The following is a 25439-nucleotide window of genomic DNA, read 5'->3' as shown; positions in this document are numbered from 1 at the left end:
AAAGGGACGGTGAAAATTCATGAGTTAACTATGAAAGAAACCATTAAAAACACGCTACTGGAGATTGTTTTAACAGATATTTAAAGAGAGCCTAATGGCATCTGTTTAGCCATGTTGCCAATGCCATAAGGTACAGTTGTCATGGTTTGTGTATATTTTTGTTGAGATCTATTTCAAGTTCTCATTGGGTGTCACTTGACTCACATGCCAGAATTGTTGATCTCTTCTTTACTAAGTAGGCTGTTTGTTCAAATTTGTATGTGAAATATAAAAGTCTCTGGATTTTATGAACTTTGGTGTATGAATGTTCAGGATGATTATGAAAAATCGTAGATTAAGAAAGTGTGCTAACAGGCTAACATAGAAATGATGAGCAATCGTAGATTCTTAAATTAAATGTGCCACATGCACATGTAAAATATCTAAGTGCATATAGGAGAACTCAACCAATATATAATCCAGTGAGTATGGGTTCAACTAGAAACCAAATAAGTTGAGAAGATTCCGAAGGGGCCAAACAGAAATCAAAGAGAAAGAAGATAAGATAAATTCACATTAGAGAGCTGCAAGTCGGTACCTACAAAGATAAGGAAAAATAAGTCGCAAAGCAGAATTTACAGAACTATGATAATATTCAGCAAGAACAGAAATGTAATTTCAATTTGAGTTGCTGTATCTTACCTTCTTTTGTCAACTTCCCGAAGAACATGCTCCGCCATGTCATACTCATCTGTGTGAAAGCATGAATGATAATTACAAAAGTCACCTCATTTGGTAAGCAACCATTGTGTTCCATTTCAAACAACAGGATCAATATTTCTTCAAACAGTTCCTTTTTGCAGAGCCCATTGATCATAATATTGTATGTCCTCACATTTGGAGGACAGCCTTTAACAGAAAGGTCTTAGAAAATCGCTCTTGCATCTGAAAGTCTTCCACCTTTGTATGTGTATATTTGGATCAATGCCACTCTCTTTCATTTGATTGAATAACACAAGTGCCTTGTCAAGTTGTTGGTTTTTGAACATCCCATTCAACAAGGAATTCTAAGTGACTACATTTGTAGGTTAACCTCTATCATGCATCTGGACCAAAAGCTCCAAAGAATAAGAGATTCTCTTTGATTTGCACAAGCTATCAATAAGAGTGGTGTAAGTTACCGTGTTTGGAACCAAGTCCTTACGAAGCATTTCTTCAAAGAGACTCAAGGCTTCATCTAGCATTTTACTTTTGCAGAAGCCATTAATCATGATATTGTAACTTTGAACATCCGGAGAAATTCCCTTAGTTGTAACTGATGCTTTTCATTTATTCTCTGAAATGCTTGCTGAGGGAATTTCTCCGGATATTCAAAGTTACAATATCATGATTAATGGCTTCTAAAATGCTAGATGAAGCCTTGAGTCTCTTTGAAGAAATGCTTTGTAAGGACTTGGTTCCAAACACTCTCATTGATAGCTTGTGCAAATCAAAGAGAATCTCTTGTGCTTCGCGCGAATAAGCTTGATACTACTGTCAGTCTCTCAGGTGGAAGCAGTCTTCAACTCATTGCATTCAATTTTACCATACTCCTCTTGTTGCAAGCACTGACCCGGATCGCTCATCAACCGGCCCAAGTCAAGAGTGGAATAGAGAGGAAGGCCTCTGTTTGGGCTAAAGACTTAAGACTATCATAAGAGTGAGAGCACAATAGGAATGAGGAAGGAGAATTAGTTACGACTGGATTGGAATATAGTGGGACGGGTTGCAGTTTGTTAATGGTAAGAACCAAGAAGAGAATCGGTTTGTGAGAGGTGGGGCCCATTCCCGGGACACGAAGAAAGGGAGTGTTGCAGTGTAATTCTCACTGACAATAGTCATTTCTCTATCTCATATCTTCTTCAATTTCTCTAATTCTCACTGCATTAATTCTTAACATCTCTTGATTTGATTGCAAGAATGTTGTCATTGTTCTCATTCTCACGAATCATGTTAAGGCATGCTCTTCAAACCCCCATGCTCTCTCCTTATTCTGTTTCCCCACTCCGCTCTCTGTCTTTGCTTCCCTTCAACTTCATCCCTACACTCTCACTCTCACTCTCAGTCCCAATCACTTGATAAATATGTTGATTTCTTCACTGGCTTGCTCTCTAGGCGTCCTCTTCCATCCATCAACACCTTTAACATGATTTTGTGGGCTCTTGCCAAGAGTAGTATCAAGCTTGTCTGTGTGCTCCCCTCTTTTGTCGCATCATTCCACCATTTCCAACATCAAGATCTCCTAATCTTCTCCTCTTCAAGTGCGGCACACCATTCTGCCACTACGCTCTTCCAGAGATGCCATTGAGCCACTGCCCTGTCTGGTGCTTCTGGCTGCCTTGTAAGCTATCCAACAAAAAGAAGAAATAAACAACTATCAAATGCACAAATTAAATTTTATCCATAATCCAATATCATTTGATCAGAGGACAGATCAGAAATTCTCAATGTTAATAGTACTTTATCTATAGTCAAGGATATGATTTTTAAAAGGCGGATCTCAAAAAACGATTTTAGATGAATAGTTGAGAAAATGTATGAACTTTGGAAGTGAATACTACCATATGTGCTTTTGGTCACAGAAAGTCATTATCACTATTACAAAACCGGAAATACATGTATCCCAGTATCTATAGAGTGTAAACTTGATAAAAATCAGGTCAATGGAGAATAAAAAGAAAAAAAATAACAAAGGTCGAGCTGTTTGAGGTTTTTTTCTTTCTTAACTTCATGTTATAATCTCCTTTTAATATATATTTTTTTAATCTCCTTTACATTACCACAGAGACAGAGACCTTTCAGGATTGTTGTAAATGCTACCGAATAAGGTTGATATCCCATCGTGAAAATCTTGGCCAACACAGAGAAAGCAAGCTTCATACGACCCATGCTGGAAAAACAATTGATTAAGATGTTCAAAGTAAGCAAGTTGGGAGCGATTCCCAGCGCTTGCAATTTCTGAACAAGGAGAATGGGGGTGGGGAAATCGTTCCTCTTGGCAAGAGCCCACAAAATCATGTTAAAGGTGTTGATGGATGGAAGAGGACGCCTAGAGAGCAGGCGAGTGAAGAAATCAACATATTTATCATGTGATTCGGACTGAGAGTGAGAGTGAGAGTGAGAGTGTAGGGATGAAGTTGAAGGGAAGCAAAGACGGAGAGCGGAGTGGGGAACAGAATAAGGAGAGAGCTTTGGGGTTTGAAGAGCATGCCTTAACATGATTGGTGAGAATGAGTATAATGACAACAATTTTTTATTTCCCAAATACAAAATGAGGAGCTTTCAAAAATGGACGGAAGAGTATTGTATGAAATTCAAATCAAGGTTCTGAAAATCGGACCGGTCATCAAACTGCTCTAGTCACTGGTTCATTGATTTACTGGTCCAACCGGTGGTTCAACCGAAAAAACCGTTTTAGAATAAAATAATAAATTATAAATAAACATCCTAAAATATCTTCCAAATTTAAAACACACACAAAAAATCATCAACCAAATTCATATGATCTTATCAAAATACAAACTCAAAAGTTAAATAGTAAAATGAAATATCTAAATATTAAATTTTGACTTTTAACAAGATCACTTAACACCTCAGATTCTAATTTAGAAATGTCAGGAGACAAAGGATTATCAATTTCAAAAGAATGCTGAGCTAGTTCAGTTAGAAAATGTTGATCATTCTGTGGTATTATGCTAACTGAACATGAACCTGAACCTTGCAATCTGTTGTAAGAGAGCTCTCTTAACAACAACAACAGCAACAACAGCAGCTTAACAAGTCACTAATCAGAAATTCCAAATTCAAAACACTGATCAGTTATCACACAATCACAGTGCCATAACAAAACAGCAGCATAACAACAACAGCATCACAACAAGGGGAAAAGAACAATGAAAGTCACAAAAGAAATTAGCAATCCTATTCCTGTTTCGTGCATTTAATTACTCATAAACAAAACTCAACAAAGAACAACACAAAGAACAAAAACAAGACTAAAATGAATCAACTAATCAGTAATCATTCAATCCAAAACAGAGCTAATCATTCCATGATTCAAATTTCAATTAGTAGCACTAACAGAATCCCCCCAAAAAAATCAATGTTCTGATCAGAATTAAGAACAGAGAAGGAATATTCATTAAGGTGTCCAAATCCTCATATCAAGTCTTCAACCACTAGCAAACCCAGAACACAAAAACACAATAAACAAAACTTTTGATTCTAAAACTAATAAATCTCCAAAAAAATCTAGACCGATTTAAATACTCACTATTTTCAACAAAAACTAAGGCGTATCAACCCTCAAATTCACATGAAGTTCACCATTTTAGAAACAAGTTCACATTTTGGTACCTATTGGAAGAGGTGACAGCAAACTAAGTCCAACCAACTTCATCTCCTTCCCACTTTAGAATCCGGCCATCGGCGACGTTGGTATATGGCCCTCCGCCGTGACAATCGAACACAAGACTCTCAGGACCAAGGGCTCCGGTGACGTGGAGGAGGCGCGCGGCGTGGAGGAGTGAGCAGAGAAGCCATTACCTTTGATCTGAGCAGTTTGGGCAGAGTGTGAGGAAGATCTGTTGAGTGCGACGGAAAATGGCGATCAGGCGACGGACACGACGACTGACGACGGCAGAAGCGCGGCTGAGAAGACGAAAACCAGACGCGAATATCGATCTCAACGAAGAAGCTGCAATTGGTGAGACTGTGAGAATGAACAGGGGTTGGAGACCTGGAGCACGACGACAGCGCGACGGACGGCGGTACTGCCTCACTCCCTGCGCCGGTGGTGGAGGTTAGATGGCTAGGGTTTGTTTGAGGGTAAAACCAGAAAGCTCTGAAGAGAAAACGTGTGAGGAGGGTGTGTTGGACTGTTGGGGAAGGGGGGGGGGGGGGGGTGAGTGAAGGCTGAACTTGGGTTTTTTCTTTCTTTCTTTTTTTTTTTAATCAAAATGGTGCGTAATCCGACCGACCGATTCTCGGCCGGTTAAGCGATTTTTGAACGATTTGTGGATGGGCAGTTATTAGTGACAGATCGGACCGTTTTTACTGTCGGTCCCGTTTGACTGGTTCAATCGGTCGGTCTGGTCCAATTTTTAGAACTATGATTCAAAATGATAATTCATAAATTTTTTTAAAAAGTTTCGTAATTAAATATTTTGTTAGCTTTATTTTTAATGCATGGAATAAAATATATATTTTTTATTTTTAAATTATTAATTTTTTTAATAAATTTATTTAAATTATGTCATTCTGACTCGAACTACCCTAACACTATATGCATGTATAATTTGAATCAATCTGATTTGAACTATCTTAACACTCATACATGTATAATTCGAATTGATCTGATTCGAATTACTATTGGTTTTTAATTCGAATGAGACTCATTCGAATTACATAAGAAGATGGTTTTGGATAATTCAGGTAACATTTTTGAATTTGGTAGAATCATATAATTTTGTACTCTATTTGATTTAATTGTGCATTTTGTCCTAAATGTAGTATATAATAATTACAATTACAAATTTTACAAAGTCAAAATAAAAAATAAAAAAATTAATACAAAACAAAAATAAAATATATCAAAGAATAAAAAAAAATCATACAAATACAAAATAATAAAAATTCTATAAAATCAATAACATATATATGAACAAAAAAAATACAATAAAAAATAAATAATTCATATGCTTTCTATCTCCGCAACTCTCTTTTTCGTTATTATCAGATTCAATTACAGCTATCTATATCCCCAGATTTTTAATTAGAACAGAGTCCCGCTAGGAAGACAATAGAATATCTGTATAATGTGTATAATGGACTGTTTATATGGCCCAATATAAAATAAAATTAAAAATAACCCACATTTATTCTATATTCAAAAGGGATGTTCATTTTTTATGTTTAACAAAACCACATAATCCCTGGTCCTAATTTTCTTCCATTCCTCTGATCTCAACCGACGGTAACCTTATCCAGAACAGCTACCCAAAGTCGCCGCTGAACATCCCATCCCCGCGCCTCCACCCGACCTTGAACCTGCACCGGCGGCGAACAGAACTGCAGCGCCATTGCCTCCTTCGCGCGCGTCGACCCTCCCAGGCAGCAACCGGTTCGCTCCCTTGCCGCTGCACGTCCTACCGCCGCAGGACCTGGAGCCTCCATCAGCGCCGACCCGAAGTGCACCGCCCATCCTTCCTACGCGCGCGTCGACCGTGCCTGGTGACAGCTATTTCGCTTGGCAAGGGAACTCTGGATCGGGTGTCTTTTGCAGCGCCAATAACACGGGTCGAGTGCGTGACCTGCGTCAGCCTGCGGGCTGGATCCTGCTTCCGGGGTCCGCCAATTGAAGCCGTGAGCACAGATTATCGTCGACAACCCACGGTTAGTTGGCTAAATTCTGATTTTCATGGTCCCTTTTGTTGTTGCTTCTAGTTGTATGTATAGATTATGTTGCTGAGGTGCCTGATTGTTCATAGTTAAAACTTCAGCTGTTGCAATTTGAGTGAATTAGACCGTTTGGCATAATATGTTGGTGTAGATGGTTGCAATTGATGTACTATTTGCACACGAAGAGTCACAAAAGTTCAGTTTAAATATCATATTGTTTTTTTTCTTTTTCGCTATGTGGACCTTTGCATGCAATGTGGGGTAATTTAGTTGACCTGCGGCGTGCTTTAGTTGACATTAATTGGATGGTTACTTTATTATGTAATCGGATGGTTGGTTTTCATAGTCGATTTCTGCTTACTTGACTAAAGTTTTTTTATTTTGGACGGGTTTTCCTCTTACGTAACTAAGCTCGGAATATAAGTCATGAGAAAGTAAAGATGGTTGCTTTGCGGACATTTGGAGAATTGATTTTCATGATCATGAATGCCATTTTGATTTTATTATGTTGAAGGCTTGTTTGAATATGTTGATATTTGATGGTTTTTATTTTGTCTCTTTTTGTTTAGTAAACAAATGCATATATGATCAGAATTTTCTCATTAGATTATGTTGCTGAGGTGCCTCATTGTTCATAGTTAAAACTTCAGATGTTGCAATTTGATTGAATTGAACCGTGCGGCCGTAGATGGTTGCAATTGATATATTGTTTGCGCGGGAAGAGTCACAAAAGTTCGGTTTAAATATCATAGTATTTTTTTTCTTTCTCGCTATGTGGACCTTTGCATGCAATTTTAGTCGGATGGTTGGTTTTCATAGTCAATTTTTTGTTTACTTGACTAATTTTTTTTTATCTTGGACGGGTTTTCCTCTTAAGTAACTAGGCTCAGAATATAAGTCATGAGAAAGTAAAGATGGTTATTCTATAGACATATGGAGAGTTGATTTTCATGATCGTGAATGCCATTTTGATTTTATTATGTTGAAGGCTTGTTTGAATCGGGTGATGTTTGATGGGTTTTTTTTTCTCTTTTTGTTAATTAAACAAATGCATGCATGATGATCAAACCAAGTTCTGATTTGAAATAGCAAGTCCTGGTTTTTTTACTGGAATCAATGGCTAATTTAATATCCATTGGTATGGTTGTTTTTTAGATGTAAACATTGCTTTCTTGGGCTGCCATGTTGTTGCATTGTGTGAAACTAATTTACCTTGATGATTTCTGTGTTTATAATTGGTTGAGCCGGTCTCGGATACCCATTAAATTCTTGTTGAGGGAATCCGTTCTGTTTCTGAGGGAATTCTCTTTAATTTTTTACCAGGTTATATACCGAAGAGCATCTTGCAGTGGGTTGCAGAGGACATAGTGAATAATTACCCAGTAACTGCGTTCCAACTGTCCTGAATTCTGCAGTCGTTAAAAAAAAATCAGATGGGCAAATCACTTGAATTTGGTTAAGCATTGAATTCATGATCGTTAACTTTGAACAAAGTTCTCAGTGATTTAAAGTAGGCCGCTTATGTTTTAGCGTAACGTTGAATTTGCTTGTTTGGCTAATGTACTGGTTAAAGTATTGAGAGTTTATTATGGGACAGTAGCAGGACGTAGTTGTGGTGGATCTTTTTACTTTTTGAATTCTTGTAACTCTGTTGATCTATAATTATTTAGGCATGACATAGTTACTAGTTAATCAAAATGAACATCCATGTTGTTTATGAAAATAACCATCCATATACTTATTGAAATGAACATCCAGCTTCTTATGTCTTGATTCAGGGATTCATGTTTCGTATCTCAAAAGGGAATGACTTGAATTTAGTTAAGCATTTAATTCATGATCGTCAACCTTGAGCAAAGTTCATGATCATTAACTTGAACGGGTGTATAGTGAACACGGGGCGAAGCCCCGAAATCAACCATCGACTTGTACAGTAATTGTGAACATCTAGTTATTCATAGACATGAACATCCAACATATGTGTGTAAGTATAATAATAAAGTCACTACACTAAGTGGTGTTATATAATCTAAATGACCGAACATCCAACATATGTTTTGAATCGTATATTTCTTTTGAAAAAAACAAAAGAAAAGTGGTACTTGTCATCACAAAAACCAAACACAGTTTGCAACAAGACATGATAACTTAGAAACTTCATAGCAGGGGTCCAAGGGAGAGCTTAATTGGCTTTGCTCTAACTTTTTCATTTTTTTAATTCTTTCTTGAAAGTGGTATTGTTTCCGTGTCACCAATGGACCCTGCTAGTCTTTGAGGAAACTATAATAAACTTTGGGGACCATATTTTTTTAATTCAGTTTATTGTTTCTAAAACAAAGGGAAAAGAATGCAGTTACATCAACGCAATAACACATTTAATCTGCTCCAGAAATAATGTTTATCATCATACAATATAATAACTAATAAACTAATAGAAATAATCATATTCAGTACATAAGTTGATTTTACAACAACTTCGTCATACATAATCTCTTCTACATTGAGAAGGTGGTCGCCTAAATACATCAAGAAGATGAAATTGTCAAACTTCACCCGAAAAGCAGCTGCTGTTCATGATTTCTATGGATCCAAGTGTTGTCTGTTTTTAGAATCTTTGACCTTCTCTGCTCAATCTTCAATGTATCTACTGCAGGACTCAGAGGTTAGTAAAAAGATTTCAAGACTAAGTGTTTGTCATCACGAAAACCAAGCACATACTTATCATTCTACAAACTTTGTTTTCTTTTTATTTTCTATACCCTTTTGTGAGAATGCATAATAATGCAGTTATGTGAACATCTCATAACACAATGTTGGATCATTCTTTAATTATGTCTCAAAAAATCAAATATTCTATAACAAATTGCACGTATCAGGATAACTAGACCATTAGCTACATTCATTGTATGTCTATACTTTATTTAAAAAAAATAGAAAAAGAAAAAAAAAGAAAGGATTTATTTTAACGGTTTAAATAGTAATAATTTTGTTCTCTATTCATGGTCAAATTCTTATTTATGTTTAGGCAGAAACAAGAACTTATTTGTTGCAAATACAATAATGATAAAAATAATATACAAAAAAATAGATAGATACAGAGACTTACTGAGCCATTAGTAAGAGAGTTGTGATCAGTTGGTCCTTGAATTCCCATGACTAATCAGAATAATGATAAAAAAAATCTACAAAATATCCAACAAACTTTTATTCAAATCTGAAAAATTAATGACACTAAAAACATACATATTGAAACAGCACTACCGAGAGAAGATTATCGTGTTGGTGGGCGTCAGTGGCGGAGAGCAGAATCGCAACAAACTCGGTGGTGAGCAAGGAGGAGGCCGGACAGCAAACAGTGGCGAGCTTCAACGGCCGTGCTAACGATGGTTGGAGTCGTTGTATCATGGTGGAGGGAGACATGAGGGGAACGCGCCCGCTGGGTTGAGGAGGGCGACGCGAGGGGAGCTTGGTGCGATGGATGATGGCAGCATGAAGGAGGAAGCGGGGATGCCGGTGCTAAAAGGAAAAAAGAAGAAGAACGGCGCTGAGAGGAGATTAGAATTAGGGATGCCATTTATGTTGAGGTCACTGAGGAGAATCCTAATTTTATTCAAATTTTAAATATGAAACAATTAATTAGTTACTCATAATTTAATTTTAATTACAATTAAACATTTAAACCCCTATTGTATCCATAATTTTATAGTTCAAATTTCTGATGCAGCTAAACTGGAATTTGCTGAGATTTTGGATGTCGACCCTGCCATCATTCTTCCGATTGCATCCCTGACCACCACTACCGTAACTCCATCTCTAGTGGTTACTCGATATGCTACATCAATATGTGCTTTCACCCAAGACTCTGGTGGAGGATTCCAGGTAACAGTTCTTCCCTCGCTCTTTTTGTTATTTTTCTCTGTAATATGCATATCCTATAATGTTTGCCTCAATGCCATCTCAAGGATTTTTGCTCTAATAATGACTCTCCTAGAATCAACATCTTCTTCCAAATTTTCCGGGAAAGAAAAACTATTTTCCCAACCATAAGTTCCTGGTCTGAATATGCATTTAACTTAATCTTTCCAATAACCAATCTCCAAAGGATGTGACATTCTTCTTTGTGGGATTAAGTTGACATTCGGCTCCAAACCAAGCCGCTCTTGTCCAAGGGCATAGAAGGATAGCATTTCCATGCTTTCTATTCCATGATTGCAGATTTCTCAGTATCATGTTTGTTGGCCTGGAATTAGAACTGAAATTTCAGTTTAAGACACAAAATTTCAGTCTTTTCAGTATTTTTACAAGAATAGGAACACATGAAACTGAAATTTTTTGAGATGGAAACTGAAAATTAACTAATAGTTGTTTTTGAAAAATACACTCAATCCAAATTTGTAATTTCAAATTTACCCTTTGCGCTATTTTCAATTAGGACATCCTGAGTTCTTCTCACCTCCCCGTCGTCTCAATAGCTGTTCACCATCGAAGAGCTCCAGTTGAAGCCAAGTCCCGGTCGCCGTCATCGGACCCACCGTGAGCAGGTTAGTCGCCGTCGCACCATCTTTGTAAGCACGTTTTTCAGTTCGTGTTATCCTCCTCAACCTCTGTTTCTCTTTTCTTCTCCTCCATGTTCGCGTTTGTGTTGTCTTCTCTTCTCTGTCGCAGCTTGTCTTCTCTAGCTATGTTTGTTTTTGTTGCAGTTTTATATGAAGTTATATGGAGTTATATGAATTTTTATTTGAAGAGTTGTGTTGCTCTGTTCAAGTTTTTGTTTGTCTTCTTTCGAGGTGTTATATGAATTTTTACTATCATTTTGTTTAGTTACTTGTCAGCTCTGCTCAAGTTTTTGCTTGTCTTCTCTGGAGGTGTTATATGGAGTTTTTGATTGGTCAAGTTTTTGTTATCATTTTTACTATCATTTTGTTGATACAGGACAAATTTGCTAGGAATAATATGTGATGTGCTTGGCTGCTGCTAGGAATAATATGTCCAATGCTTGCTACCCATGCTATATTACATTCCTTTTTAGTTGAATTTTCATTGTATTTTATTTTAAAAACATCAATGTCATATTTTAAGGAATCAGTGAACTGATTTTTTTTTTTTTTATTTCATCAAGAGTCATTTTATTTTTGACAATTGACACTTTAAATAATAACTCTTGGGTTTTAGTTGTGAGAGTTGAAATATGATTTTCTGAGCCATACAACATCATCTTAGTTTGAATATAGTTTGGGGAGGAGGGGCGGAATGGGACTCAATGGCATGTTATTTGTTATTGTTGTTGTACTGTCATCCATGTTATTCATTCACCTGTTTGGGCACATTTTTGTTAAATTTTTGTTCCTTCTTTTGTTCTCTGCAGTTAAATACGTGGCTAAGCTTGAAGATGGGACGGTTGTTCTGAAATCTGATGGGGTGGAATTCACGGTGGAAGAAGGTCAGTCATCGAGTTTGTGCTCAAGTTAAAACTCTTAAGTAGTGCTTTTAATTGGATTCTGATTTATTTTGCATGCACTAATAATATGTGGCTTTTTCTTGTTGTGCAGGTTATTTCTGTCCTGCATTGGCCAAGGCTGTGAAGACAATGAAGAAGGGAGAGAGAGTCATCTTGACCGTGAAGCCAGAATGTGAGTTAGATTGATTTGTTAACAGAATCAACGTACATGACATATTTTGGTTGTGCAAGTTCATTGGCATGTTAGTTTTGCAGATGCGTTTGGTGAGAATGGAAGGCCAGCATCAGGTGATGAAGGTGCCGTGCCTTGGAATGCTTCTCTGCAAATTGATCTCGAGTTGGTATCTTGGAAGGCTGTATGTGACATAACCAAGGATAAGAAGGTTCTCAAGAAGACCCTGAAGGAGGGAGAGGGATATGAAGTATGAACGTCCCAATGATGGAGCTGTGGTTCAAGGTAAAGCTCTTGGTCAGCATTATGATTATTTTTATTTGATTTACTATCTTATTGGTTGTGGTTGTTGAATTCATTATTTTCATTGTTGCAGTGAAACTTATTGGTAAGCTGCAAGATGGGACTGTTTTCGTGAAGAAGGGTCATGATGATGAGCAGCCATTTGAGTTCAAAATTGACGAGGAGTAAGTGATTGATGGACTTGATAAGGCTGTAATGAACATGAAGAAAGCGGAAGTTGCATTGGTGACCATAAATCCTGAATACGCTTTTGGCTCATCTGGGTCAACTCAGAACAGTACATTAGTGCAATCCATTCTCAAGTAGAATGAGTGGTGATTGTCTCGAGTTGTGAAGTCACGTGTATTTGAGTATGCGGTCTAAGATTTTGTTTGGGAACTTAGGATGATTTAAATATGCACAAAATCCAAGTACTTATTAGGTGAAACTTTTTAATGCTTGTTAAGTATGCACAAGTTATTATTAGACTATGATATGAAACCAATTATTAATGCTTTGTAAATTTATATTGATGAGTTCAACATGCCAAATTTATGGTTTCATACCATTTATGCTATTAGCAAGTTATTGCAGCCATCTATATTAATGCTTTCTAAACTTGTGAACATAATACCTCTGACATCTTGATGTAATAATAATTTGTATGGAATCTGTATGGAATTATGTGTAACAAGAATTTATACACTTAAAATAGTCTCTCACTTCCTGCTATCAATTAGCTATGAAGTTCAACTAATTCAGTAACCCTCAAGCATGGGCACACTCATTATTATTTCCAATATGTGCCATCACTACTCTATTTTTTCTTAGCAATATCCAGCCCACAAAATGGTTATTCAACATAGCCATAATATATAAGAACACAATCATTTCATTGAAGAATCTAGCTTTTACAATAATATTTATATGCTTAATACATTCCAAAGCACTTATTAGAGTTTAAAAAATAAGACTATGATGAGAAACATACAAACTACAAATCTAAAATTAAGAAAACAATTTAACAATTTCATAAATAGGCTAATAGCATTTCATTCTCTAGTTTTACAACAGGTTCATTCACAATCGCAAAACCATTCCCCCATGACATTAAAACTGTCACTGCCATAGGAACCACTTGTCAATCTTCTATTTCTAGATGCCATTGTTAAAATAGGCTGCTATACCTGTGAGAATAGACAAAACTCAGAATAACATTCAAGAAAGAGTAATATAAATAGGTTTATTCAAATGCAAACTGTTTAATGGCTGACCACTTCTCAACTAGTCCTAGCACACCTTTGATTATCAAAATCTATTTAGTATACTACCATTCAACACAAATTTGTTCTCGTAACTTTAATTCCATTTAACCCTTCACTCCAACCAAACTTCTTAGTATTTTTTTGTTCTAAAAAACTTTAATTCCATTCAAATATTCACTCCAACCAAACATATGAAGTTGAAAAACATTGCATAAAATAAGACAAATTATTCTACTAATTTTTATTCAATTCAAATATGTTATGATAACTTTAATTCCATTCAATTGCACCTGTAGATACTTGCCGGGATTATCTGCGACGGAGGACTAATGGGAATCCGCCACCCGCTCTCCGAATAAATGGGGACGGGAGACGGGGATTAAGGTATCTGCTCTACGGGAACATGTGAAATTCTAACGAAGGAGAATTTACTTAAATGTCTTTATATACATCACAAATACGATAAAAACAATAACATAGAATTTCTACTATAATGACAAAATTTACATAACATATTTATTATACATATAGCCGTTCTACCATTTTAGAGGTGGTTCGTGTTCATCTAAAAATTACTGGTAATATTGGATGTAATCAAAATTAAATATTATTGTAAGATAGCTTAAAGGATGGAATCAAACCATAAATTTGTGAGTTCTTAAACCATTAAACTACAATATTTCTTTTTTTTTTTGTATTTATTGTATTATATAAAAAATTATTGATAAAAATACAATTTGATAGACATTAAAATATCCAATAATATACTATTTTTTATAAAATCAACAATATTAAAAATTTTACTTTGATTTTTCAGATTCAAATTTTTTAATGAAAACCTTTGTTATTTATTTATTTAAAAAAACATTTATTTAAAAAATTTCAACCCACATAATTTAATATAATATTTGTTAAAATTTAACGTGATTAAGGAGGCGAGTAAAAATAATAAGAAAAGAAAGCGGGAAACGAGTTGGCAGTTGGCACGCCTTCAAATTCAAATAATAAAAAAAAATAAAAATCAGTCACCACTCTTCTCCCTTCTGCCCCTTTCTTCCATCTCTCTTCTTTATTCCCCTCCGTCTCCAAGGCAGCCAGAACAGGACATCCCCTGTTTCTTCTTCACGCAAGCTACGCCGCCAGCCACACTACCCCAGTGGCTGCCATTACTGCCGCGGCTGAACCCTTGCAACCTTCCCCTCCCTTCTCTGTTCTTTTTCTTTTGTTACCAGGTTACTTTCCTTTCTTTGTTTTTGCTTCTGTTTAGCTTAATTTTGTTAATTAGTTAATTTTGATTAGTTAGAATTAGTTAAATTTCATGCTGTTAGTTGATTTAGGTGGTTAGGTAGGTTTAAACTTAGTTTGTAGTAGATTCTAGGTCTGGAATTTTTTGCTGATTGTGTTTGGATTACTCTGTGATTTGTTGCATGATAATGACTTTTTTGTTTTATGGATTGAATTGTGACTTTACTGCTTCACTCAATTACATTGATTTGTTGATTCATATGCATTGGTATCTGATTTACTACTGCATTCATATGGAAACTTCTTTGATTGAGTGAATTTAGGAAATGTGATGGTTAACTGCTGAATTGCTGCTGGAGATTGTTTGATTGGTTTTAACTGTTCATTCTTGATGCGGCTGATTAATTGAATTTGGCATTATGCTAATCCTGCTTTGAAACTTTAGTTGATTGTCCGGCTGTTTGCTCTAATGTTTTGTTGCAAAGCACAAATATCTGAACTCTCTTCTCATATAAACTGAATAGAATCAGAATTGTTCTTGCTCTTGTTTGATTTGTCAATCGAGCATAACAATGGCGAATGGGACGGATCTGGAGGAAATGGGCAGAGAACTCCAGTGCCCCATTTGGTATTCAAATTTCAAACACACTTTCTATCTTATGTTAATAATCCTCACAGTGCAATTAATTAATTAATCAATTTCTTCTCGTTGTTTTGTAATGATTTGTGAAGTTTAAGTTTGCTGAATTCTCCGGCCAGTCTTCCATGCAGCCATGTCTTCTGCAAGTAAGTATCCTTCTTGTTATTCGTTATACAAAATCCGAAACAAAGCATTCTTATGTGTTCGTAATTCAATTTTGGTGGTTTCAGCTTTTGTATCGTCAACTCTATGAAGTCGTCTTCTGATTGCCCTGTCTGTAAAATACCCTTCTTCCCTCGAGGTAGCCCTTCTCCTCTTATCCCCTTTCTCTATCTTAAAGGTTCTTTTTGTAATTTTGGCTATTTTGTATGAAGAGGTTCGCCTTAGTCCTCGTTTGCTCAACTTGGTTAACATTTACAAAAGAATGGAACGCTCTTCTGGTATGAACTTATTCCTCACCCAGAATCTGCACTACTATAAGTTTTCAGGTTAGCTTTTCCCACCTGTTTTTATCCATGTATAGCTTCACCTACTTCTAAATTATTATGGCTTGTGCTTGTGTTCAAGTTTTTGTTTGCGTTATGCACTATTTTATTGATTTAGTGTGTTGTAATAAGCATATGCCTGTGCTATCTTTTAGTTGCAAGCTAATTTGTCTGTCTGGGTTTATAGGTTAAGTTCTAGCTTTGTTTAAAATATAGGAATGTGCTGTTATGTATGGATTATACTATGCATTTATGTCCTCCTTTTTATACTTTACTGACATTTATTTACCTGGCAGATGAAGAAACGCAATGTCAAGTTGATGCTGACTGTGGTAAAGAGGATGCTTATGATAAGAAGAGTTCCGATGCCCCATGTCGAGGGGATCAGAATTGCAACCTGCTACAACAACTGTTGTAGAAACTAGCTCCTCAAGACCTATTAGGAGACCACGCGGAAGACCTCCGATACGTCGAGGTGTACGAGGTCACGGGCGGCCTAGGAAGTGACCGCTTGCCAATGATGAAAGCGTTAGGGTTCCGCCTCTTGTCAGGTGCCATAGGCAGTGGTTCTGAAATTTCCAGTGGTCCACTAAGGTAGGAGGAGTTCTGATTTTTGCTGATTTTTTCCAATTTCTAATTATCTGGTAATCTGAATTTTTGATGTTTCTAGTTTAGGGTTTCTGATTTTCTAGTTCATTAATAATGTTTGCTTGTGTTTTTGTTTGATTTTACTGAAATTATATAGTTTGTGTGTGATTGGCTTGGTTATGAGTAATTGACTTGATTAAGAACTTAATTAAAAAGTTATTGTTAGATATTTTTCTTTCAACAATTGCCACATTGTTCCTCAATTGAGCCATTTTTGATGATAATGGCTGGCACACACTGTCTGAAGGGAGAAGGGCTAGAATTGTCTATATATAGCTTTATAGTTGACTTCTTTTTTTTAGAGAGGTTTTAAATTAGCATTTTGGGTTAAAATTAGCACTGAAGTTCATTAATAAATTTGATCTACAAGTTATATGCTGACCAACTAAATGGAATTTTATTTGGAGTGCAAACCAACCTCTTGTTTGCTATCTACCTATGTTAGCATAGAGGAATCAGTGAATTGGAAAGGAAGAAAAGAAGGATGTGTCCAGAACATCTACCAGAGTTTCATTGACTAGTCAATTGTACATTATTAATTGTGGTGTTAGTTATAATCTAGTCAATTGTACACTAATGCTAAATGAAATTGTATATTAACCTCCTGCTTTTGATTTGAAAAGTGTAAACTAATGGATTTATGTATGTTAGACATCTATTTATACAAATTCTAGAAGTTTTTATAGCAATATGTTTAGTTTGTACTCAGAGAGTATGGAACTGAAACTTTTGGAGGCTCGGAACTAATGGAATTGTCAATTCTATATCTATAGATCATAGCACTTTCTAATTTTTATGACACTTGTCTTGGAGTCTAAGTGGCAAAAAAGAGGCTTTTAAAAGGGAATGAGAATTATAATTTTGTTCTTAAATGTTTTTAGATTTAAATCACACATTGAGAAAATTGCTTTCCGTAGCTCAAGTGAAGAAGACAAATAATACGGATGACATATTAGTAAATACTAAATCTTTTTTTTTCTCTTTCATTGTTCTAATTGTGATCTTGGAGCAAGTACTGTGTTTGCATTATCTTTATGTTTGGATGCTGCAGATTAAATAAATATATACTCCTATATATGTCTATTTTTTGCATGAAAAACTAAGAGGAAGGAATTTATGTTTTTGAGTAATTTGTAACTTTAAGCACCTAAAATATGCTTATATAAATCATGTAATTTTCTTCTAGGTTGTCCTTTAGTCTGGAGCAGCTGTGAAAGAAGTAAACCACAAATTGAAGAACAAGGACTACAAGGCATTTTGACGCATTGTTGGTTATGAAGAATCGGATTTGGATTAGGATAGGTTTTGTGCATTGGTGTTTAAATCCCTCAAAAGGGGGCAGGACTTGTGTAGGTATCTAGTACCCTAGCCAATTAGTTGTCCTTTTTCCTTTGGAGATCTGTGTTTTTTATTTTTAATTTCATGTTGCTTAATTTTAATGGAACTCTGCTCTTGTTTGAGTCCATTTCACTTCATGAAATCAGCATTGGAAAAATGTAAGGGATCCACAAATTATATGGCAAGAATGAATATGTTTATGGTTTTCAAGATGAGGTGTTCTTCGTGACTTGTTATATTTTATATCACATTGATTGTGTGCTCTTAACAATTAAGCATGTTGTAAAAAAAAAAATTAACATTTTTTATTCACTTTCTTGTATTTTTAAATAATTTTGGAACTACTAAATACATAATAAAATATAACGTTAAGTTATAGGGAATTTTCATAATTACAATAACTTTGACCACACTTTTCAGGATGTTGCTTTCAAGAATTCAACTTTATTAGATTCGAAATCCTAACATAAACCCCAAACATACTTTATTGCATGAAATATCTCATCTGCTGCTACTAGAGAAGATGGTCCTGGAATCTCAACCCTCCTAAAAAAATTACGAAGTCCTGTGTTGTTATTTTAGCAATGAAGTTTTCATCGACAAGAACATTTGCCATTTGAAATCCTTGTGCACCAAATTGGGGGTCAAGGAGTGAAGATGAGATGAATGAGGTTTTGAAAATCAGAAACAAGTTCCTTGGAGCTTTTGTATGCATACACGAGATATTATTGTATATATACCAACACCAACCCTTCCTTATGCATCAGTTCGCACTCACGAAAGTAATTTTTGCTCATTGGCTTGATTAGCCAAATATTTTATTACTAGGGTACTGATGTTATTAATCTTGCAGGTGAATAAAGCAATATCCTTATGAATGATGCTCGTTTCAGAAACGTGCACATAATCCTATACCTACACAATTTTCACCATCTTGTTGAAAAATGTATTCTAATGCTCATGACATGTATGCTTTGCCAATAATCTTCTAATCCAGCGTAGTGCTTTCAGAATAGGCTCTTGGGCGGTTAAGTTTTTGTTGGCACTTCTCTAGTGTGGTGCCTTATGATTTAAAAAGAAATTTGAAAATTGCATCTCTTTCTTTTTCAAACACTTTCAAATTGTATACTTCTAATTTTCCAATTATTTGAAAGCTTGTTTATTGGATAATTTATGAATAATGTTTTCAGTTTTTAACTAATGTTCTTCTAATCTTCTTGTTGATGTGCCAGTAGTGTTGGGTATCCTAGTTTTTTCTGGCATGGTTCTGCTACCAGTGCTTCTGCCTGTTGCCGTCACCGATGATGGTGGGAATCAAACAACTAGTAAAGGAACTTTTAGTGAACTTGACAAGTTATCCATGGCAAACATCCGGGTATAATTGCATTGAATCACAGTTTTTTTATAACAGTATTTATGCTAATTTTCCATACTTTTTTCTCCGAGTGAAAAAGAAGACTAGCTTGTTTTATATCTTAGTATGATGGCAATGCCAAAGACTAAATAGCTTCTTGTATCTGCAGCAAAAGAGTAACCGGTTGTGGGCATTTTTTATTTGCTGCTATTGGGTTTCAATTGTTTCATTTATCCTCTTATGGAGAGCTTAAAAACATGTGGCGTGGCTGAGAGGTGAAGCTCTTAAGGCCCCTGATGTGAAACCTGAACAGTTTGCTATGGTTGTGAGAGACATACCTGCTGTTCCCGAAGGCCAAACTCGAAAGGAGAAGGTCGATGATTGTAACAGACCACAAAAAGGTACATACTTCATTTTGTTGCTTTCTTATCCTAAACCACCTACATTTCTGATTCAATGCCTTTCATTATATATATCACATTTGTCCCGGTGCTTCTGTCTATTTTTTATTGTGTCTGAATTTGATCACTAGACTTTATTATTGCTAATAGGCAGACAAGATTTGGGAGGAGTTAGAAGGTTATAAGAAGAATCTCGCCCGTGCTGAAGCTGTATTTGAAAAGTCCAAAGCAACAACCAAACCTGAAGGAACAAGAACTACTAGCAGGACTGGTTTACTTGGACTTTGTGGTAGTAAGGTAGACAGCATAGAATATTACAATGAGAAGATTAATGAAACCGTTACCAAGTTGGAAGCCGAGCAAAAGGTTGCACTCTCAGAGATAAGCAACAAAATGCTGCTATTATCTTCTTCTCGAACAGGGTTGCTGCAGCATCAGCAGCTCAGAGTTTACATGCTCAAATAGTTGACCATTGGTCTGTGTTTGCTGCTGCTGAACCCCGCCAACTATTATGGCCCAATTTGACAATAAAGTATTTTGAAAGAGAGGTGCGGCAATATGTGGTGTATTTCGTTGTCACACTGATATAAGTTATGGTGGCTGAGTAAGTCATATTGACAAAAAATAATGTAAATGACATTTGAAATAAAAATTTACCAAACAAAAAATTTTAAAGTAAAGCATTAGTATTAAATTTGATTCCGAAGGGGCCAAACACAAATCAAAGTATAAAGGAAAATTCACACTAGAGAGCTTTAACATTGTTTGGATTAATGTGTAGCCAGTTAAATTTATACATGTAACATGGTAGATTGATATTTACCCATACATAACAAGGATGAAAGCCATGTCAAGCCTCAATCTAAGTTAACCACCAATACAAGATCAAAATCATTTTCATAAATATGAACAGTGAAGCTAAATCATAGTCCAACATCTGATTGAAAACAAATAAACAAATACAATAATTATGCAAAGAAATTCACCAAATAAAATCAAATGCAATTCCAAAGAGTTCTGTATTGTTTCATTTTTAACATCCCCATCACAACACCACACAACAAAACTCCAAGCCAGTACGAGTTTTTTGAAAATGCTTATAAACATAGACTTAGAGACAATGGAATAATGTCTCCGAAAAAGTATTTGATAATGTACATATTTTCAGCAGGAACAATCTCCAAGCAATACAATTGAGTAGCATTAATTAAGAAAATGACCAAAAATTTTGAGATAACTGAACCATATTAACCTTAACTCGATGTTGCTAAGGCTGATGAAAAGAGGGGACACACATTTTAGAAGGTGGGTTTATTTTTAAGATGGAAGTGAAAACCATATGGCCTAAAAATAAATCCTCAATACCTACTTAAATTTCCTTTTACAACAATTCCTGGAGGATTCAATCAAAATAAACAATAGTTTATGGTTGCTTATGATAAAACAGTCATAGGAATTAGTTGATATATATATAAGGAAAAATAAGTTGCATAGCAGCAGAATAACAGAGAACAAACAACAAAACAAAATTTTAAATCTTTTTAGTTTTGCTTGGCATGATAAATATATCATCTCATAGAATAACAATAAAGAGCATTCAATTGCTATAAAGAGATCTTAAACACTAAACCTGTAAGCTATAACTAGGAATATCATCTAAAGAATCAACAAAGCAGTGGAATTAAAAAGGATGATAGCAATTGCAAAAATCGAAAGTGCAAAATTAATTGATGTTATGGCATTGCCAAAGTCCTCTGACCCAACAGACCCAGAATTTACAGAACTAGGATAATATTTAGCAACAATAGAGATGTAACTTCAATTTCAGTTGATGTATCTTACCTTCTTTTATAAATCCCACAAGCCTCTAGCAATCATTTCCCGAAGAAGTTTCTCCGCCATGTCATTCTCATCTTTTTCAAACAAAGCATGAATAACAGTTACAAAAGTCACAACATTTGGTAAGCAACCATTGTGTTCCATTTCCAACAGCTGGGTCAATGCTTCTTCAAATAAGCCCTTTTTGCAGAGCCCATCGATCTTAATATTGTATGCCCTCACATTTGGAGGACAATCTATAACGGAAAAATCTTGAAAACTCTCTTTTGCATTGTATAGGCCATCAATAAGTACTCTGTATGTGTGTATATTTGGATCAATGCCACTCTTTTTCATTTGACTGAATAACATAAGTGCCTTGTCAAGTCTTTTGTTTTTGAACATCCCATTCAATAAGGAATTGTAAGTGACTATATTAGCGGTTTGACCTCTATCATGCATTTTGTCAAAAAGCTCTAAAGCACAAGAGATTCTCTTTGATTTGCACAAGCTATCAATAAGAATGGTGTAAGTTACCGTGTTTGGAACCAAGTACTTGCGAGGCATTTCTTCAAAGAGAATCAAGGCTTTATCGAGCATTTTACTTTTGCAGAAGCCATTAATCATGATATTGTAACTTTGAACATCAGGAGAAATTCCATTGGGAGAATAAACGAAAAGCAAGATTCACAAGTCCTTCCTTGCAGAGGCTATCAATAATTGCGCTGTACATGACGACATTAGGAACAATCCCATTCATTGGGATCTTTCTCAACACTTGAATAGCAGCTGATGTGTGTCTGGTCTTACAGAGTCCCTGAATCAAGGTCACATAAGTCACTTCATTAAACTGAAATCCCCGGGCTTCCAACAGCTGAACATGGGGTAGGGCGGTGGGAAAATCGTTCATCTTGGCAAGAACCCCCAAAATCATGTTAAAGGAGTTGATGGATGGAGGAGGACGCATAGAGAGCAAGCGAGTGAAGATATCAGCATATTTATCACGTGATTGGGACTGAGAGTGAGAGTGAGTGTGTAGGAATGAAGTTGAAGGGAAGCAAAGACGGAAGGCGGAGTGGGGAACAGAATAAGGAGAGTACCTTAACATGATTCGTGAGAGTGAGAATGAGAACAATGACAACATTCTTGCAATCAAGAGATGAATTCACAAACACAGAATTAAGAATGAAGAGAAATTGAAGAAGGCATGAGACAGAGAAATGATTATTGTGAATGAGAATTACACTGCAACACCCACCCCGTTTCTTCGTTCCTCATTCCTGTTGTGTTCTCACTCTCACTTTCCCATATGGTCTTTACAGAATTACAGTGCAACACCCACTCTTCGTTCCTCGTTCCTATTCGGTTATTCTCTCACTTTTCCATACGTTAAAAACTCCAAAATAGCCCCTACAGTTACTTCAAAAGATAAGAAGGTCTTTGACAAAAAAAATATCAATTCAGCTTCTGAGATTTATGTTTATGGGACTGATTAATTAATGTGTCAAAATAAATTAATGTTATTTTTTTTGATACAGAGACTAATCAATCCAAAAAAAATCAAAAGTTAGATTGGGTGTTTTTTTTAACTTCGTTATCCAGTTATCTTTACGAGATAATTGTCAGAGATCGGATAGAGTATTCGCTTCTCATTTTATAATAACACTTAATTCTAAGCTTTATCCTAATTACAAAATTTTAATAACCGAATAAATAAATAAATAGATAAAACCGTAATTGCCACTTGCCAGTTTGACATTATAATTAAAAGGCAAAAGCTAGTACACTCCAAATAAAGTAGAGAGTGCAGCACTCTTTAAAAGTTAACTTATTATCAAAAGTTATCAGATAAAACAAATTGACACTAACAACAAAAAATTAATTCCCTCGTTCAACAGGACGACCTTTACACCACAAAAATACTCAGAAAAAATTGATCGAATTCCTCTATTACTTTATTATTGCCGATGTGATGTGATGTCTTCAAGCATCTTCACTGTTTTGTTTGCGCGGTGCTTTCACTATTATTTTGGCTAGCCACAGATTTTGACGCTTTTGAACCCACTCCCTTCCACCTCTACTATGAATGAAGTCCGAAAAATCACTGCCATAGAAGAGGAAGACTCCGCTGGTTGGCTAACTAACTCCGGACGCAAAATCGATTTTGTAAAAGAATTTCGGTCTCTATAAAGGCGCCATGATTCTCAGATAACGACGTAGTCAAAGCATAATATATGACCGTTACAACAAGTCTATTATCTTTTATTTCAAATTATTCTCAACATGTATGTAATAGGATAAAAAATTTAAAATACAATTATATTTAAACAATTATTTATATTACCTTCTTATTAATTTATTCAAAAAATAATTAAACTTTGAAGTTAATTAGTATAAAATATTACAGATATGAAACTAAAAAAAAATTCTTATTTGTATAGGAATAAGTCTAATAAATAATTATTCTATTTAATATATTAAAAGTATTTCTTTATTAAATTTTTTTGTTGTCATAGTATTTGAACCAAAGAAAAAAATATTATTTTAAGAAAAACTAATAATATATTTTTAATAATATTCTTAATACAAATTTAATAAATTTTAAATTTTTTTAAATAATATATATTAACTAAAATAATATAATTATTTCAAATAATATATTTTAAATATAGTAAAGTAAGATATTTTAATAAAAAATTATTAATAAAAAAAATTATATAAATATTTTTTTATATGAATTTTTTTATTAAACTTCTTTTTTCTTTTGCAAGAACAATTATAATATCATCCAAATTTGATAAAAATAAATTTAAATATTTGGCTTTATTTTCTATTTGGCTTTATTTTTTATTTGATTCAAATTTGGTCAGTAATAAAATATAACATATATAAATTGGGATCATACAATATAGATTATTTAACATAATCTACCTTATCATATGTATGAGTATATGAATTTATTACATAAAATATTTAAAATATAGATCTTGTGAAAAACGATTTTGACAAACAAATGTATTGTGGGAAAAAAAAACCAATACTAATTCTCATATTTTTGTTTACTTTTTACGTTGTATATATGCTTTTTAAATTAAATTTATATAATACAAAATCTTTTATCATTCTGTTCATATTTAATGTTATAATTTTGTTTCACACAAAATAAAATTATATATATATATAATTTATATAACACAAAATTTTTTATCATTGTGTTTATATTTAATATTATATACATAATATGTATTTAATATTATTTTTTTTAAGATTCTAATATATCTTTTTTTTTCTAGATTTAGTACATGGATTTTTAAGTTATTTTTCATGTATTATTTATTTTAATTCTAAAGTCCAGTAACTTTTTTTTTTTTTACACATGTTGCTTTTAATATTTATATACTATTTTTTTTATTTTAGACTTCAGCCCAATATCTAAAACTTACAAAAAATCTAAAACTTATAAAAAAAATAGTTAACTTGATTAATAGGTTACCTTTTTAAATCCAGACCACTCAAATAAAATATAACAAATAAAAAGTTTACACTTAACAAATTAATAAGATGTGCAGCACTCCATACTTAGGAAGAAGTGTTTAAGAATGAGCCCAATTAAGGTACTAAATTATATAAATAAATCTTAGTTGCCAGTTTGACATCAAAATTAACATACTAAATTTCACGGTATTAAATTATACACTTGTGTACCAATTTTTCTTATAATAAACTAAATAAAATGTACTCCCTTTGGTTCCCTTTACCTTTATACCTCATGAAGACAAGTTTGTTCAAAAGGCTACTTGCCTCCGCCTTTTCATTCTTAGTAAAGAATTTTTTAACATCTTTCAGAAACTGTTTGGCATCTTTATCCTCAGTAATTGAGCCCCGAAATGCCTCAAGAATTGAGCGTTTCATGATC

General features: G+C 34.5%; 1 protein-coding gene and 6 long non-coding RNA genes across 8 annotated transcripts; 3 read left to right on the top strand and 4 right to left on the bottom strand.

Annotated features, from left to right (window-relative positions):
• Positions 1 to 356: 356 nt before the first annotated feature.
• On the bottom strand, positions 357 to 1351 carry LOC112751053 (uncharacterized). Its single transcript, XR_003176207.3, has 2 exons — positions 682 to 1351; positions 357 to 577 (listed from the first exon to the last, which is right to left on the bottom strand). It is a non-coding gene; the product is annotated as an uncharacterized lncRNA (long non-coding RNA).
• A 533-nt stretch (positions 1352 to 1884) lies between these two features.
• Positions 1885 to 5017, bottom strand: LOC140179006 (uncharacterized). Its single transcript, XR_011872455.1, has 2 exons — positions 4375 to 5017; positions 1885 to 2364 (listed from the first exon to the last, which is right to left on the bottom strand). It is a non-coding gene; the product is annotated as an uncharacterized lncRNA (long non-coding RNA).
• A 672-nt stretch (positions 5018 to 5689) lies between these two features.
• On the top strand, positions 5690 to 8168 carry LOC112751052 (uncharacterized). Its single transcript, XR_003176206.3, has 2 exons — positions 5690 to 6411; positions 7741 to 8168. It is a non-coding gene; the product is annotated as an uncharacterized lncRNA (long non-coding RNA).
• Positions 8169 to 8770: 602 nt separating this feature from the next.
• On the bottom strand, positions 8771 to 9677 carry LOC140179008 (uncharacterized). The gene is made up of 2 exons (XR_011872457.1): positions 9524 to 9677; positions 8771 to 9064 (listed from the first exon to the last, which is right to left on the bottom strand). It is a non-coding gene; the product is annotated as an uncharacterized lncRNA (long non-coding RNA).
• On the top strand, positions 9533 to 12928 carry LOC112751051 (uncharacterized). The gene is made up of 7 exons (XR_003176202.3): positions 9533 to 10001; positions 10142 to 10296; positions 10850 to 10958; positions 11783 to 11857; positions 11967 to 12047; positions 12131 to 12332; positions 12424 to 12928. It is a non-coding gene; the product is annotated as an uncharacterized lncRNA (long non-coding RNA).
• Positions 12929 to 14582: 1654 nt separating this feature from the next.
• Positions 14583 to 18160, top strand: LOC112751050 (protein BREAST CANCER SUSCEPTIBILITY 1 homolog). 2 transcript variants are annotated; one of them, XM_025800046.3, is made up of 7 exons: positions 14583 to 14826; positions 15370 to 15467; positions 15572 to 15625; positions 15710 to 15780; positions 15854 to 15967; positions 16261 to 16558; positions 17799 to 18160. In XM_025800046.3, exons 2-6 carry the CDS (start codon positions 15412 to 15414, stop codon positions 16380 to 16382), a joined length of 417 nt encoding a protein of 138 aa, XP_025655831.1. In that variant the 5' UTR covers positions 14583 to 14826; positions 15370 to 15411; the 3' UTR covers positions 16383 to 16558; positions 17799 to 18160. The 2 variants fall into 2 exon arrangements, with proteins under 2 accessions (XP_025655831.1, XP_025655829.1); XM_025800044.3 differs by having other exon boundaries at positions 15364 to 15467.
• A 1724-nt stretch (positions 18161 to 19884) lies between these two features.
• LOC112751048 (uncharacterized) lies at positions 19885 to 22864 on the bottom strand. Its single transcript, XR_011872454.1, has 2 exons — positions 21548 to 22864; positions 19885 to 20286 (listed from the first exon to the last, which is right to left on the bottom strand). It is a non-coding gene; the product is annotated as an uncharacterized lncRNA (long non-coding RNA).
• Positions 22865 to 25439: the final 2575 nt, after the last annotated feature.

This window comes from Arachis hypogaea, chromosome 15 (assembly GCF_003086295.3).
Source record: "Arachis hypogaea cultivar Tifrunner chromosome 15, arahy.Tifrunner.gnm2.J5K5, whole genome shotgun sequence".
Lineage (NCBI taxonomy): Eukaryota > Viridiplantae > Streptophyta > Magnoliopsida > Fabales > Fabaceae > Arachis > Arachis hypogaea.
The sequence above is the reverse complement of the archived record's forward strand: the minus strand, read 5'-3'. Positions and strand labels throughout refer to the sequence as shown.

Excerpts from the sequence above, each read along its gene's own strand:
- LOC112751050 (XM_025800046.3), top strand. The coding sequence starts at position 15,412 with ATGGCGAATGGGACGGATCTGGAGGAAATGGGCAGAGAACTCCAGTGC. Across the intron at positions 15,468-15,571 it reads GAACTCCAGTGCCCCATTTG|TTTAAGTTTGCTGAATTCTC; the intron begins GTATTCAAATTT and ends TGATTTGTGAAG. Across the intron at positions 15,626-15,709 it reads TGCAGCCATGTCTTCTGCAA|CTTTTGTATCGTCAACTCTA; the intron begins GTAAGTATCCTT and ends TGGTGGTTTCAG.